Source organism: Gymnoscopelus braueri, assembly GCF_963280865.1.
Source record: "Gymnoscopelus braueri genome assembly, chromosome: 7".
Lineage (NCBI taxonomy): Eukaryota > Metazoa > Chordata > Actinopteri > Myctophiformes > Myctophidae > Gymnoscopelus > Gymnoscopelus braueri.
Genome location: NC_137608.1, coordinates 52,724,891 through 52,741,272, shown reverse-complemented (window position 1 = coordinate 52,741,272; position 16,382 = coordinate 52,724,891). Strand labels below are relative to the sequence as shown.

Below are 16,382 nucleotides of genomic sequence, written 5' to 3'. Positions count from 1 at the left end.
AGCATGTACATGAGATTAGACATAAGGTGCATAAGGTACAGTATGTACATGAGGAGACATAAGGTGCATAAGGTACTGTATGTACACGAGGTTAGATATAAGGTGCATAAGGTACAGTATGTACATGAGGAGACATAAGGTGCATAAGGTACTGTATGTACACAAGGTTAGATATAAGGTGCATAAGGTACAGTATGTACATGAGGAGACATAAGGTGCTTAAGGTACAGTATGTACATGATGTTAGACATCATTTGCATAAGGTACAGTATGTACATGAGGTTAGATATAAGGTGCATAAGGTACAGTATGTACATGAGGAGATATAAGGTGCATAAGTTACAGTATGTACATGATGTTAGACATAATTTGCATAAGGTACAGTATGTACATGAGGAGATATAAGGTGCATAAGTTACAGTATGTACATGATGTTAGACATAATTTGCATAAGGTACAGTATGTACATGAGGAGACATAAGGTGCATAAGGTACTGTATGTACACAAGGTTAGATATAAGGTGCATAAGGTACAGTATGTGCATGAGGAGATATAAGGTGCATAAGTTACAGTATGTACATGATGTTAGACATAATTTGCATAAGGTACAGTATGTACATGAGGAGATATAAGGTGCATAAGGTACAGTATACACATGAGGAGACATAAGGTGCATAAGGTACAGTATTTACTGAGGTTAGACAAGGTGAATAAACAGCAGCTATATACCATACATGATTATATGCAATAATCCAGACTGTCGTCTTTCTGGAGACAGATGATGTAATATCTTATCTTTAATCTGATTGGCTGATTCTTCTGAACTACAGAACGAGTCCTCCTTCATTCTCTTTCAGACTCCAGAACTTCTCTTTCAGTAAACATCTGTTTATTCTGATCTGTTTATTCTGATCTGTTTATTCTGATCTGTTTATTCTCATCTATTAAATTCAGTTCAGTTTTGATCAGTGATGATGAAGATTACAGCCACCCTCCTCATCCTCTCCTCTGTACTTCATGTCAAAGCGATCCCAGGAAGTAAGTACATTATATTTATGTTATTATATAATATATACATTTATATCTACTGTTATTATGTAAAACCAAATATGAACAATGCACAATACAAACAAATGACATGCGCACGCACGTACGCACTCACACACGCACAGACACACACACACACGCACGCACGCACGCACGCACGCACGCACGCACGCACGCACGCACGCACGCACGCACGCACGCACGCACGCACACACACACACACACACACACACACACACACACACACACACACACACACACTCACACACACACACACACACTCACACACACACAAACAAACACACTCACACACACACACACCCACCCTCCTTTTACTACATGACAATTGACAGGAAGCTACTTTTAATATCCAACCTTTCACTTCATATAAGAACCAAACATGATTGTTTAACATGATGATTATGTGTTATTGTCACTGTGAAGAAGTTTGTTGTTGAATTTAATTTAATCTTTGTTTTATTTCCAGTGTTCCATGAGACGATTGAACTCGTTGGCTGTTCAGACACAGTTAAAGACTCATATAAAGAGTGCATGATAGGACTGGATGGTGAAGTGTTGGTGTACGCAGACTACAACAAAGGGAAGGCGGTGGTGACTCTGCCTCCGTTTGTAGATCATATGACCTTCCCAGGAGCTTATGCATATGCTTTGAGTCAGCAGGCGTTCTGCAAATCCCAGCTGGACAACATTCGCACTGCCTTGAAGAAACCACCAGTTAAAGGTACATGAATACTAACACAATAGTTATTAACTAAAATGGTTGAATACACACACACGCACGCACGCACGCACGCACGCACGCAGGCACACACACACACACACACACACACACACACACACACACACACACACACACACATACACACACACCTTTATTTATTTATTTATTTGGATTTTCAATATAAAGACATGAATCATGTCAAAATCCAAGATAATACGATTATACAACAGTTACCATCAAAATAAAACATATCAGAATGTATTCATAGTGTGAGGCATTTCTCTCTCAAAATTGAACTAAACAATAAAAGCCTGGAGATCGAGGCTAGGCTACTCTCAAAATAACAACCTTTCTGCAAGTGTCTGTTATCCTGGAAATACATGATGGGGTCTGACAGACAGACAGACAGACAGACAGACAGACAGACAGACAGACAGACACTTTATTGTCGGTTAATTAATTAATTAATTAATACAAAACATTCGCGCATGCGTCGCGCACGCGTTGTCCGCAACACAGGGGCAGGGGGGGCCGGGGGGGGGGGTACAGTTTATGCCCGGTCAACATTAGATTCCAGCAGCTGGACAGACAGACAGACAGACAGACAGACAGACAGACAGACAGACAGACAGACAGACAGACAGACAGACAGACAGACAGACAGACAGACAGACAGAGTCCTTGTTTTTTGCCGCGCTAGACAACTGAACACATAGAGAAAACAAGAAATGACAAAGTCATAATATACCCGCTTGCGGCAGGCTATTTTTGCCCCAATCTGCAGCACAAAATGTAAAAGTTGTCATTAAAATAAAATCTCAGCCATTCGAATGCAACAAAAATAACTCCACAGAGGTTCATTGGTTGGCTACCAATATAAAGTGTGTGTGTGTGTGTGTGTGTGTGTGTGTGTGTGTGTGTGTGTGTGTGTGTGTGTGTGTGTGTGTGTGTGTGTGTGTGTGTGTGTGTGTGTGTGTGTGCGTGTGTGTGTGTGTGTGTGTGTGTGTGTGTGTGTGTGTGTGTGTGTGTGGTGTGTACAATATCAATGATAGTGAAAATAATTGATCTACAATCTCACAGATCTGCTATTTTCACCAGCTGATATAGTTACTTCATAATGTAGCCTACCCTTAGCCAAGTCAAAACTACAGTGTTTCACTTAGAAATGTATGAACAACAAAAATGAAGACACACACACACACACACACACACCCAGGAGGACTGGTTGATAGTGTTGTATGCATTGTTCCTGGACAAAAGACCGGTGGTGACCAGTTAGTATTCATTTATGTATGAAAGAAATAAACTATTTTCACAATAAACTAAGTGAGTCCATAGAATACAGGTAGCGTAAGGGCAGTCATGTTAAAAACATCAACAGTGGTGGAAAAAGTACTGTAATGTTTTACGTAAGTAAAAGTATCAATACTGCAATGTAACCCTAACCCTTTATAAAAGTGAAGCTCACAACTTTTGATTTCACTGTTTGAAACAGCTAGGCTTGAGTTGTAATGCATAACTGCAAGTTTGCCCTTTTCACTACTGGCTTACATGAAAGAAAAACCCAAATGGGTCCATTTGGTTGCATTAATGTCTTTTGTAAATGAAGTATGCAATAAAACGTCATAATAAAAAATAGCAGATCTACAAGCTCACAAGGCGGCGATGCGTTGTGAGCTTGTAGATCTGCTTTTTTCTGATAAAATGCAGCTGATTTTAGCGTCATACCCTACATGAAAAATGTTGCTACAGTGACCTTGGTTGTAGTGTGTATTCATTCATTTGTAAACAGGGCAGTCAGGTTAAAAACAGCAACAGTGGTGGGAAAAGTACTCGTACTAGTGTTGCCATGTATACTAATTACAAGCGACTTAGTTTTCTGTGAAGTTGCTTGTAAATGTAGGTAGTTGCTTTTTATTTGTTATTATTTTGTTGTGAGCTTGTAGATCGGCTATTTCCAAATCGTCTATTATCAAATAGCCGATGCATATAGGTGTAAAGTGCTCATGTAGCCTAATAGTCACTTAAATCTTTGGGCTTGTTTTCATTGACCTGGTTGCTTATTTTTCTCTCAAAATCTGGCAACCGTGTCATTGTTTAGACCAACGAAGAAGAAAATGGCGGAAGCGATCCTCTTTTCCAAGGCCCGTGTGAAAGACAGTATTATGTTGAGAAAATATAAAGTCATTACAGCACCATAACATGGTTAATACATTTTATTTTGGGATGTACAATACATGAAAATTACGAGAGTAATAACGCAACTTGCGTCGATAACTAATGGGGAGCGGACATTAGCGCGCTTGGATAAAAACAGTTAGTTAGTAACATCATACAAGCTATGTGGAGAAAATATAAAGTCATTACAGCACCATAACATGGTTAATAAATTTTATTTTGGGATGTACAATACATGAAAATTACGAGAGTAATAACGCGACTTGCGTCGATAACTAATGGGGAGCGGACATTAGCGCGCTTGGCTAAAAACAGTTAGTTAGTAACATCATACAAGCTAACTATTAGCCAAATTCGGCTAGCGCTCGGAGGACTGCATAGTCCCATAGCTTGGGAGGACGAGGCCGCCCGTTCAGAGTATGGGAAAGTATCCCATTGGCTTAAACGACAGCCAATGACGCAAATCTGTCGAACAAATCTGTCGAATGCAAATGAATCTGTCGAATGCAAATCTGTCGAATGATGAGTCGTAGGTCTGCCTCTTCATAGACCCGCAGCTTTCAGCAAGCGGGAAAATATAAAGTCATTACAGCACCATAACATGGTTAATACATTTTATTTTGGGATGTACAATACATGAAAATTACGAGAGTAATAACGCGACTTGCGTCGATAACTAATGGAGAGCGGACATTAGCGCGCTTGGCTAAAAACAGTTAGTTAGTAACATCATACAAGCTAACTATTAGCCAAATTCGGCTAGCGCTCGGAGGACTGCATAGTCCCATAGCTTGGGAGGACGAGGCCGCCCGTTCAGAGTATGGGAAAGTATCCCATTGGCTTAAACGACAGCCAATGACGCAAATCTGTCGAACAAATCTGTCGAATGCAAATGAATCTGTCGAATGCAAATCTGTCGAATGATGAGTCGTAGGTCTGCCTCTTCATAGACCCGCAGCTTTCAGCAAGCGGGTAAAAACGTAAAACGATTTCACATCCTGAACCTATTTTAGACTTTATGTAGTGACATATTTGGCCGATGGGGGGCAGTTAGCCTAGTGTTGATATTATACAGATGATAATAAAACTGAACATTAATGACATTTTTAATTGTCTATTTCCAGATGGATATGTGTTCTATCTGGCTGCCCGCTGTGTGTTTAACTCCAGTGAGCTGAAGGACATACAGTTCATACAGTCATATAATTTCGATGGTGATGAGATCCTCAGGTGGGACAGTAGAGTAGATCAGTATGTTGGATACACTGAGTTTGGTGTGAAGAACGCAGAGCGCCTCAATAAAGATCCTGGAGCACTGGCTTTTAGGAGATCACAACGAGAGGCACTCTGCAAACCCAACATTGAGATCTACTACTCCAATGTTCTGAAGAAGAGAGGTGAGCTGATCTCAGAGCAGCACTCAACACTCATCACCTCATAAACTATAACATGAAATCACATGATTCCATTCAGAGATGATTAATGGTGTTAATATTGATCATATAATAATTATTACATATTTCTTTATCTGCTGAGAAACATTTCAGATCCTCTTGATTTATACTGTATCCTAACAGGCTGTCACACAGTGGAAATAGCAAATCTACAAGCTCACAACATGTGGTGTCACCATCCACACCGAGTATAAATAAAACATATAGATCTATTTCAGAGTGTTTTCACCTACTGTACATATAATGACCTGCCTAAAACAAAGACACCAGGATTAATGTCTTTAAATTATCTTTAAAAAGAACATGCAGGCTAAAACAAACCTCTATACACTTCATTTCACCACCTGATTTTATATTTTAATTATTGTCTTTACTAGTTTGTTTTGTATGTTTTTAATCACAATATTTTACAGGATTATGTGTATTGTTTTGTTTGTTTATTAAGCAATATCATTTTCATACAATGATATTGCTTGGTTTATTGTTGTTTATGTAAATCACTGTGTAACTGTGAATTATTTAATGTTTAAATTATATAAAATAAATGCATTCTACTTTGTAGAAAACTGTAGACTATTGTAGAATCTAAGGTACTCTGGTGCCATCTGGTGGCCAAACACTGACATTTACAGTTACAATGTAGTCATTTATCAGACGCTCTTAATCCAGAGTGATTTACAGTAAGCAAGGAAAACACAAGGTAATACATCAAATGCATAGAAATAGTAATCTAGGATCATAGGTAAACCAAGAACCTATCATCAGTCTAAACCATTGGTTCTCAAAGTGGGGTCCGGGGACCCCCAGGGGTCCTTGGGGGGATTCCAGGGGGTCCCCAGCAAAATGTGTTAATATAGCATCACAATAATGTTAACCACTTTAACCTTTTATACTTTGGCTATTAAAAGATAGCAGATACAAGCACCGAGTGCCGCGCTATGAGCTTGGTTAGGGTTAGGGTTGTATATCTGCTACTTTAGAAAAATCATGAGAACTTGTGCAAATCTTTGAATATATATTTTTCAAAGCTAACATTTGTAACTCAAATATTTGCTTCTGGGGGGTCCTTGGAACAAAATATTTTACGATGGGGGTCCACGGCCAAATACATATAATTTTGGGGGTCCTTGACATTGTTTGAGAACCACTGGTCTAAACAGAATAATATGAAACAAATTAATAATATGTACATTGAAACTATACAAACTATAGGATAGCAGATCTACAACGAACCTGGCATCTGTCTACATAACATGATATCTAAATGACATTTTAACCTTTACATAAGACTGCAAGGTCATCAAGGCTAGGTCTAGTGCTACAGGCTAAAGTGGAGTCTGAAGAGGTGAGTCTTCAGATTACTGTGGAAGATTGGGAGTGAGTCTGCAGTTCTAACTGCAATGGGGAGTTTGTTCCACAGTTTGGGAGCCAGAAGGGAGAAGAGTGTAGGACGTGTGGAGTGTTGTCCAGGGTGTTTTAGAGAAGGGAGAAGTGTCTGGGACGTGTGGAGCGTTGTCCAGGGTGTTTTAGAGAAGGGAGAAGAGTCTAGGACGTGTGGAGCGTTGTCCAGGGTGTTTTAGAGAAGGGAGAAGAGTCTGGGACGTGTGGAGCGTTGTCCAGGGTGTTTTAGAGAAGGGAGAAGAGTCTGGGACGTGTGGAGCGTTGTCCAGGGTGATTTAGAGAAGGGAGAAGAGTCTAGGACGTGTGGAGCGTTGTCCAGGGTGTTTTAGAGAAGGGAGAAGAGTCTAGGATGTGTGGAGTGTTGTCCAGGGTGTTTTAGAGAATGGAGAAGAGTCTAGGATGTGTGGAGTGTTGTCCAGGGTGTTTTAGAGAAGGGAGAAGAGTCTAGGACGTGTGGAGCGTTGTCCAGGGTGTTTTAGAGAAGGGAGAAGAGTGTAGGACGTGTGGAGTGTTGTCCAGGGTGTTTTAGAGAAGGGAGAAGAGTCTAAGATGTGTGGAGGGTGAGGGGTTGTAGGGTTGGATCAGGCTTGAAGATATGGGGGTGTCATACGTTTGGTTGCTTTGTAGGCCAACATCAGTGTTTTGTACTCTTTGAGGGCAGCAACTGGGAGCCAATAGAGGGAGAGGAGAACGGGGGAGAGCCGGGAAACGTGAACATTTTAGCTGGTTGAAGACCAAGTGTGTTGCAGCTTTCTGGATCATTTGGATCTCATTTGGATGATGTACAATTATTAATGATAATGACATTTTCCTATGACGGTTATATAATAATAATAATAATAATAATAATAATAATAATAATAATAATAATAATAATAATAATAATAATAATCTTATTTATCCAGTGGAGCCCAAAGTGAGACTGAAGTCAGAGACTCCCCCTCGTCGTGGTGAACACACTCACATGCTGAGGTGCAGCAGCTACGACTTCTATCCTGAAGTGATCCTGGTGACCTGGTGGATAGGTCAAGAACCTTTGACCTCTGGTCTCTCCTATGCCGATCTGTCTGATGGAGACTGGTACTACCAGTACCACTCCTACCTGGAGTACACACCCAGGTACACACCTAACAGACACTATACATAGAAATACACACCTAATAGACACGTATACATATATTCTTTGAAAATAAAACAAGTGTTGCTCACTTGCTGAAAATTGCCCATTAATTGGTAGGCTAATTAAGTCTCTCACACACACACACACACACACACACACACACACACACACACACACACACACACACACACACACACACACACACACACACACACACACACACACACAGGATTCCTCCCGAGTCCCGTGTTTATCACCAGTCTACTCCAGACACAACTACGCAGCAAGCTTGTGGTCGTGCAAGCATGACAAACGCACACAGAGACCCGCGAGCGAGTGTGCTATACATGAATACACATACAGGAATACGCTATAACGTGCATATCTCGTTACTAAGTTTCTTCTGCCTTCCTATTTTTTTCTGCAATGGGGAGGGAATAGTGGAATACACAATAAACACTAGAGCGGAGGAGAGCCCAGCGGGGCATTCACGCTCCTACACAAAAATAGTCAAACCTTTTTTTTCTCCAAAAAACTAGATAATAACAAAGATCAACGGATCAATGTGTCAAATCGCGGCGCGTTTCAGCGTGTAGATCGGCTACTTTCACAATCTGTCCTAATGTTAGTGCTAATTAACAGCTGCTCACTCACTGCCAGACCGGGCGGGGAGGAGGGGCCGCTTCAGCTCTGAGCAGATCCACATCGACACACATTCAACTTGAGGACACACGCACGTCATGATTATTTTAGGTGGAGAAAATATCAGTATAAGTTTATCTTATTGCCTATAACGGTCTAATGCTATGGTGCCTAATTGTAGTTGTGTTTTTAATCTTACATTTAAATATAATAGTTCATCGTTTAGTTATTATGATGATTTCATTTAGGGTGCCCCCTCGGCACCGTGGTGCCCCCCCCCTCTGCACCGTGGTGCCCCCCCCCTCTGCACCGTGGTGCCCCCCCCCCCCTCTGCACCTGTGCGTAGGTACTGATCATCTTCATCAGATAGAAAACATGCTGTGCTTTTTGAAGAGGATAATCAGCAGAAAAACGTGTGTGTGTGTGTGTGTGTGTGTGTGTGTGTGTGTGTGTGTGTGTGTGTGTGTGTGTGTGTGTGTGTGTGTGTGTGTGTGTGTGTTACAGATCAGGAGAGAAGATCACCTGCATGGTGGAACATCCCAGCCTGACCGCGCCTATCAAGATGGACTGGGGTCAGTTACTGTAATCTACTGTAATCTACTGTAATCTACTGTATTCTACTGTACTCAAGGATTGTTCTCTTTTTGTAACTGAAGGTACATTTGTTTTGCAGAAAGGAAACACAGCAATCCAATTAAAAACAAGACACATTAATAATACAGACACCAGAAATAAAAATCAATACAAATACATTAAAACATCCTAAAAAAGTTAACATTCTAATAAGAAGGTCATGACAGGAGCCTCACCTACTTAGAGCTTAAGTGTCTTGTCTAGATGAGGTACATCATCTTTATTTACTAATGGATGCAGGCACAAAGACATTTATAGAATTTATAATATAATATAATATAATATAATATAATATAATATAATATAATATAATATAATATAATATAATATAATATAATATAATATAATATAATATAATAATATCATATTTGTATTGTCAGATGACTCAATGCCAGAGCCAGTGAAGAACAAGGTGGCCATGGGAGCATCAGGTCTGGTTCTGGGTCTGGTCTTGTTCCTGTCTGGATTCATCTACTTCCAGTGGAAGAAACGAGGTGATTAGCATGTTTAATTAACATGTTTCATTAATTAATCTACTACCAGTGGAAGAAACGAGGTGATTAGCATGTTTAATTAACATGTTTCATTAATTAATCTACTACCAATGGAAGAAATGAGGTCAGGTCAACAGAGGATCACATGACATGTGGAACCCTCACAGAAATGCAAACAAACAAACAAACAAACAAACAAACAAACATGTAAAGCCACAACCTAAACTGATTTATATTGGTTTAGAACCTTAACCGGTTTAGACCAGTTTAGACGACCTAGTTAGAGGTCAAAGTGTGTTCTATGTTGTCATATGTGACCCTGATGACTGAACCCTAATGTTGTTTTGTTGTTGTGTTATTTTGTTGTGTGTACATTTATGCATTTTATGGAGAAATACACACAATACAGTACGATACGATAATACTTTATTGTCAGTTTGCACTGAAATTTGTCTTGCGACCCAACATCCATGTATGCAACATATAACAGTACACACATTTGACACGACACAAGAAAACAACAAAATACATACATAAAGACATGCAAAGACAAGAGCAATGTCCACCACTCAGCCTACCCCTGGCCTATAACTCCTGATTAAGCCTCAATGTCGTCTGATGGACAAAGGACCTCTTCAGTTTGACCTTATTGTATGTAGGAACACCGTATCTCCTTCCTGAAGGCAGCAACCTATATTCTCCATACAAAGCATGGCTAGTGTTTGAAGTGATATTCCTTGCCAACCTTATCATACTGTTATTATACGTAGAGGTATAGAGCCTCTGAAGTGGTTGTCCAACAATCTTTGAACAAATGTTCACTTGCTGCAGCAGTTGTGACTTTAAAGCTACAGACAGACATCCATACCAGGTGGTACTACAGTACTGCAGAACACTCATAATAACAGAAGTGAAAAACAAAAGAAGAATCTGTCTACTAGCACCAAAAGATCTCAGACGGCGAAGGAAATAGACTCTTTGTTTTGTCTTCTTACCCACTGATTCAATCTGGTCTTTCCATGACAAAAGGTGGTCTATTACTACTCCTAGGTATGTATACGAACATACCTGGTTGATCTGTTCACTATGAATAGTAATGGGGGATCTGTGTATCTCTAGTGGAGCACCAAAAACAATCTCTTCTGTCTTTTTTGTGTTAATGATAAGAGCGTTGTTATCACTCCACTCCACCACCTTATTTACTCTGTGTTGGTGCAGTCCAGGATCACTGGAACTATCCAAAAGAGAAATCAAGACTGTATCATCAGAGTACTTTAGAATGTATTGGTCTGGTTTGTCAGTGCGACATTCAGACAGACATTCCTCAGTACGACAGCTGTCAGTATAAAGGGTGAAAAGTACAGCTGAGCTTACACAACCCTGGGGAGCACCAACATTAGTAGTTAAAGGGGTAGTTCACCCCCCAAATAACTTTTTTTCTATTGATTACTCACCCCATGGAGCCTTGAATTCATGGATATTTTTTTGTTTTTGTCGCATTCCTTCCTTTATTATTTGATTATAATAAATTTAGCCCCATTGATTCCGGTAGGAGACACAAATGCATTTGTGTCTCCTACCGGAATCAATGGGGACACATTTATTATAATCAAATTATTGGCTTAGGAATGTGACAAAAACAAAAAAATATCTATGAATTCAAGGCTCCAGATGGTCAGTAATCAATAGAAAAAAAGTTATTTTGGGGGTGAACTACCCCTTTAATGCTGAGGAGAGGGTTTTGTTCACTTTCACCCTCTGTACTCTGTTAGTAAGGAAGGAACCACACCAGTGAATTAAGTATGGATTCAGTTCCAACTGTACCATCTTTGACACCAGAATATCAGACTGTATTGTATTGAAGGCTGAAGAGAAGTCTAAGAACAGCACCCTTGCATGATTCTTAATAGACTTATCTAGGTGTTTTGTAATGAAGTGGACCAGTGTGACAACCGCGTCCTCTGTACCGCAACCTTTCTTATAAGCAAACTGACAGGGGTCAAATTTGTCTTTAGTTATACTCACAAGATGTTGCAACAGTATTCTTTCCAGTGATTTCATGGTCACTGAAGTGAGAGCTATGGGTCTATAATCCTTATGTTCTTTTGGACATTGGATTTTGGGTAGTGGTTTTATGTGTGAGGTTTTCCAACACAGAGGAATTATGTGTGTGTCTACAGAGGTTTGAAATATTGGTTGCCACACAGGAGCCAACTCAGATGCAAAGTTTTTGAGGAGAAAAGCACTGCACTCGTCCGGCCCATTAGCTTTCCTTGTGTTAGTACACCGAAACACTTTTCTGACATCCTCTTCAGTGATGACAATTCTGTCTGAGGGGGCAGGTGTTACAGCCTTCAGTATTTCAGTGCACTTAGAGGAATCACCTAATTATTCGAATCTGGCATAGAAAGTATTTAGGTCATTGGCAAAGCCAATTTCATTGTCTGTCACAATAGGTTTGGTTGGGGATGACATTCCTGTCATGGATTTCATAGTATCCCACGCCTTTTTGTGATTTTTGGCTTTAAACGCATCCTCTAGATGCTGTCTATGTGCCAATTTTGTCTGCCTCATTTTTGTTTTTAGCTTTTTTTCTGTCAATTTAACTGCACCGAAATCTTTGTTTATGAAGGCTGTTTTCCTTTCATTTATTACATTCTTTATGTCCTTGGTCACATATGATTTATTGTTCGGATAGATTTTAATTTCCTTTGTAGGAACAACCAGCTGTACACAAAAATTAACAATACATAGGATTTATTCTGTTTTAACTGTCTCTCTTCTTCTTCTATCAGGTCGTATTCTGGTGCCGACAACCAATGAGGATCTTTAGACTCTAGACACCCAGGTTAACTTCCTCTTTCTTTTTACTAAACTTTTTTACATATACATTCATACAGTTTTAATGTATAAAAGTGTATAAAACTAGAAAACATACTCAAAACAACGTGCTTGTGTAAGAAGTGAAACAACTAGCCTGGTAAACCATCCCGGTCGTGTGAATTCACATTATCATCTATATATACAATCCGCAAACCTGCGCATGCGCATGCGACAATTTGGCTGACAATTTGGCTAACAATTGTGGGTGGCTGTGTGTCTGCCTGGATGCGTGCGCACGAGCAACCGCCGCTATTGAAATCTCCCCACAACCACAACACACGACCACTTCGCTTCAACCTGCGCCGTTGCTTTCACTTTAGTCATGTCTCTCCGTCATTCACGTGCCATGTACATCCCAAAGACAACCAACACCACGCAGCCGCTTTTGTAATCTCCCCACAAAAACAACACACGACTCGGCATCTGGGTTGCCACGTTGGGAAAAGAAAAGCAGACAGGTCAGTGTTGCCAGATGTGCGCCAGAAACAAGCAACCACCTTCATGACAAAAAAAAACCCAGCCGAAGGAGTCGGCGATGTTTCACGGGGGTTCCATCACTATCAGGATCAAAGACAGAACCTTGTGGTCCAAAGGAGAGTGTTCTACCAACTGAGCTGCCTCTCCTTAAGTATTGGTCAAATGTTGTTTGAATGGACTGAGTTGTTTCTACTTTGATAGTTACTGTAGTTGCAGGGAGGGTGCTGGGAGGTTAGGTTTTTAAGTAGTTTACTAATAACTTGTTCATGATCTATTAACTATTTATAGCATAGTTTTATAAATAACCATTAAATCTTTAACCATTAACACATATTTAACAAGTAATAAATAACACATTAACTAATAATTTGGGAATGATTAATTTACTATTATAAAGGAAGGCTATTCTAAAGTGTTAACATGTTCACACAGTTAATACATTCTGATTCCGATTGGTGATTGGTTTATTGTCTTTTCACAGAACACCTGGGTGTGTTTTCAGAGAAGCAGAGAGTCATCGCTGCTCCCTGCTGGAGAGAGGAGTAAATACATGTGTGTCCATTCAGCTTTTAAATACTAAAAACAGCAGCAAAATGATGACATCATCAACCTTTTTCACAAATGTGTCCTTTACACAATTAAAAATGCTATTTAGCTAGGCTAACGATAATTAGTGTGCAGACTCTGTCTTTTCCCTGTGTTTCGTCCAGTTCGACGTGGTTTTGAGGTGAGGTTAAGGATAGAATTATAAACATAGTTTCTGTGAGGTTAGAGGTCAGGGTTTAGGGTTATAATAGTTCAGTTCTACACTATATTGAAACATTAAATAAATGATCACACACACAATCAGAGTTCTTCCTAACATTAATATTTCTGTCCATCTGAATGGAAGTCAGTCAGCCATGTTTGGTTTGGTTTGGTTTGGTTTTATTATTTTATAATTGACCATAAGTCATTTATTATGTAATCATTTATAATGTGTGATAATGAATGTGTTAAGATCATTATGACATCACTGTTTCCCTGTGATGGGTGGACCTGGACCCTCTAGGGTGGTCCGGGGTTATGGGTGGACCTAGACCTTCTAGGGTGATCTGGGGTGATGGGTCCACCCAAATTAGACAACGGTGGGCCACCACAGTCTAGGAAATGAATGGGAAACACTGATGACATGTGTTACGGCCCTGTGTGGCCTCATATTGTGTTTTTTGACTTTGCTTCGCTAAATAAACTGATCTGTTAGCTGCCTGTTCAGAACCCCCTTAAATATGAGAATCACTCAGAGTCAGGACGTCACTCTGTACTCTGCTACCTTCTAGGGGCTGCAATATGTTGACACTTACTACTTTGGTAATGTAATGTAAACGTATATTTTCTCATGCCAATAAAGCTCCTTTGAATTGAATTATATCATTTTAACACCTCTCATCTCCTGTCTTCTTCTGGCCTCTTGCAGGGTTAAACACACAAATTCCAACCGAACCATTCTCCCGCGCTAATCCCAACCTCCAACACACACACACACACACACACACACACACACACACACACACACACACACACACACACACACACACACACACACACACACACACACACACACACACACACACACACACACACACACACACACACACACACAGGGGATCATTTCAATGTGAAAGGCTCATGACAGAAGAGAGACACATTTACATGGGTGTCTTGATGTATTTTGCTTCATCAACATGTTAATGAAGCAACACACTCTGCTTGTTTGTGAGTATTGTAGGCTAACTATCATATGTATGGGTCGCGTGTAGTTATCATTTATTTTACTCAAGGCTCCAGAACTCCAGAACATGGGATGCTTTTCAATAAAAGTGGTGGTATTTAAGGGCATGTGTCTGTATGTGCCTCGGTGGAGTGGAGCGGTAGAGTATCTGCACGCCGGTTGCGGTGAGCCGGTCTGGGCCAAAATGTCAGGGCCAAATTTTTGTCCCAGTCCAGCCCTGTAGTTATGCGAGTATTGTATGCGTGGCAATTTTAAGGCAAGCTATGTTATATTTCTGACCCACTTTATTTTGAATGTTATAATTTGACAGACATTTTATTCTACCTTATTACAAAAAAAAGATCTTCACCTGCCTTATGTTTTATTTGATCATTAATATTGAAGAATGAAAATGGGAATGATGGCCAATAGGCTACATAGATAAATGTTAATTATGTTCATTTGTACATGGTAATGAGAACGTATGGACTGAAGCTGTCAAATGAAATGAGTTCCTTTGCCCTCATCTTAAAGTTAACATGTGTGTGGTATGATGCAGGAGGAGAGGAGAGGGAGGTAATGGCTGTAATGACCAAGTTATGGAGGAACATCTTCCTCCATTATCATAACACATAACAATGTACTACATGTGTGGTGTGAAATGGCACGAGGGACCCCCACGAAAAGACCACCCCAAAAAATTGGCGAGGTCACTTGCATATTGTTGCTGTCGGGCAGAAACCTCTTATCTCCATAGTCTAACTTTTTAGTTTTTTCATGAATTAATGCCCTACTTGATCATAACTACAGCGTCACACAAACGTATCAAAAGTAGCTGATCTGCAAGCTCGAAACGTGGCGTGACCCGATGCATTCTGAGCTTGTAGATCTACTACTTTAATGTTTTGTTTTTATGACCATTCTGAACATGTTGGAGATATGAGATACAGTATGAGATACAGTATGTACAGTATGAGCAATTAACTGAACTATTCAATATCCGGGTTACCTTTCCTGCTTTACAAACATAAATCACCATAAAGTCAATGACGTGTCAATCTTTTATTCATTTGGCTTCCACACAGTATAATAATAATAACAATAATAATAATATTAATAACAATAATGATAATAATAATAATAATAATGACATGATCTTACAATAAATACATTCAAATGAACAATGACGTTACAGGGACAACGTCAGAGTCAGAGTGTGGAAACAGTTATTGTTTTTTTGCTTCACACATTTATACCCCTTTTTCTCCCCAATTTAGCCTTTATGCCAATGACTTCCTCCTCTACTTGCGCAACTCACTCAGCAGTAAACAAACCAACATACTGTGTAAGTGTTTACAGTACATGGTATCTGCACATACAATTTACAATTTAGGGACTTTTAAGACCTTTTTGATACCTCTAAAATGATCAAATAAAATAACCATTACTGCATCAAAAGTAATCAACAAACTATCCTAATCCTATAAACATTGGCCAAATTGTCTAAATAGCCGAGAGAGAAAATATTGTGAAAATAGTCAATCTACAATTTTCACAATA

General features: G+C 39.7%; 1 protein-coding gene across 1 annotated transcript; it reads left to right on the top strand.

The window, feature by feature from the left end:
• Positions 1-876: 876 nt before the first annotated feature.
• On the top strand, positions 877-14,495 carry LOC308088134 (H-2 class II histocompatibility antigen, E-S beta chain-like). Its single transcript, XM_080432508.1, has 8 exons — positions 877-1,039; positions 1,536-1,790; positions 5,093-5,365; positions 7,729-7,942; positions 9,090-9,157; positions 9,599-9,712; positions 12,508-12,560; positions 13,554-14,495. Exons 1-7 carry the CDS (start codon positions 973-975, stop codon positions 12,543-12,545), a joined length of 1,029 nt encoding a protein of 342 aa, XP_080288634.1. The 5' UTR covers positions 877-972; the 3' UTR covers positions 12,546-12,560; positions 13,554-14,495.
• The last annotated feature ends 1,887 nt before the right edge of the window (positions 14,496-16,382 follow it).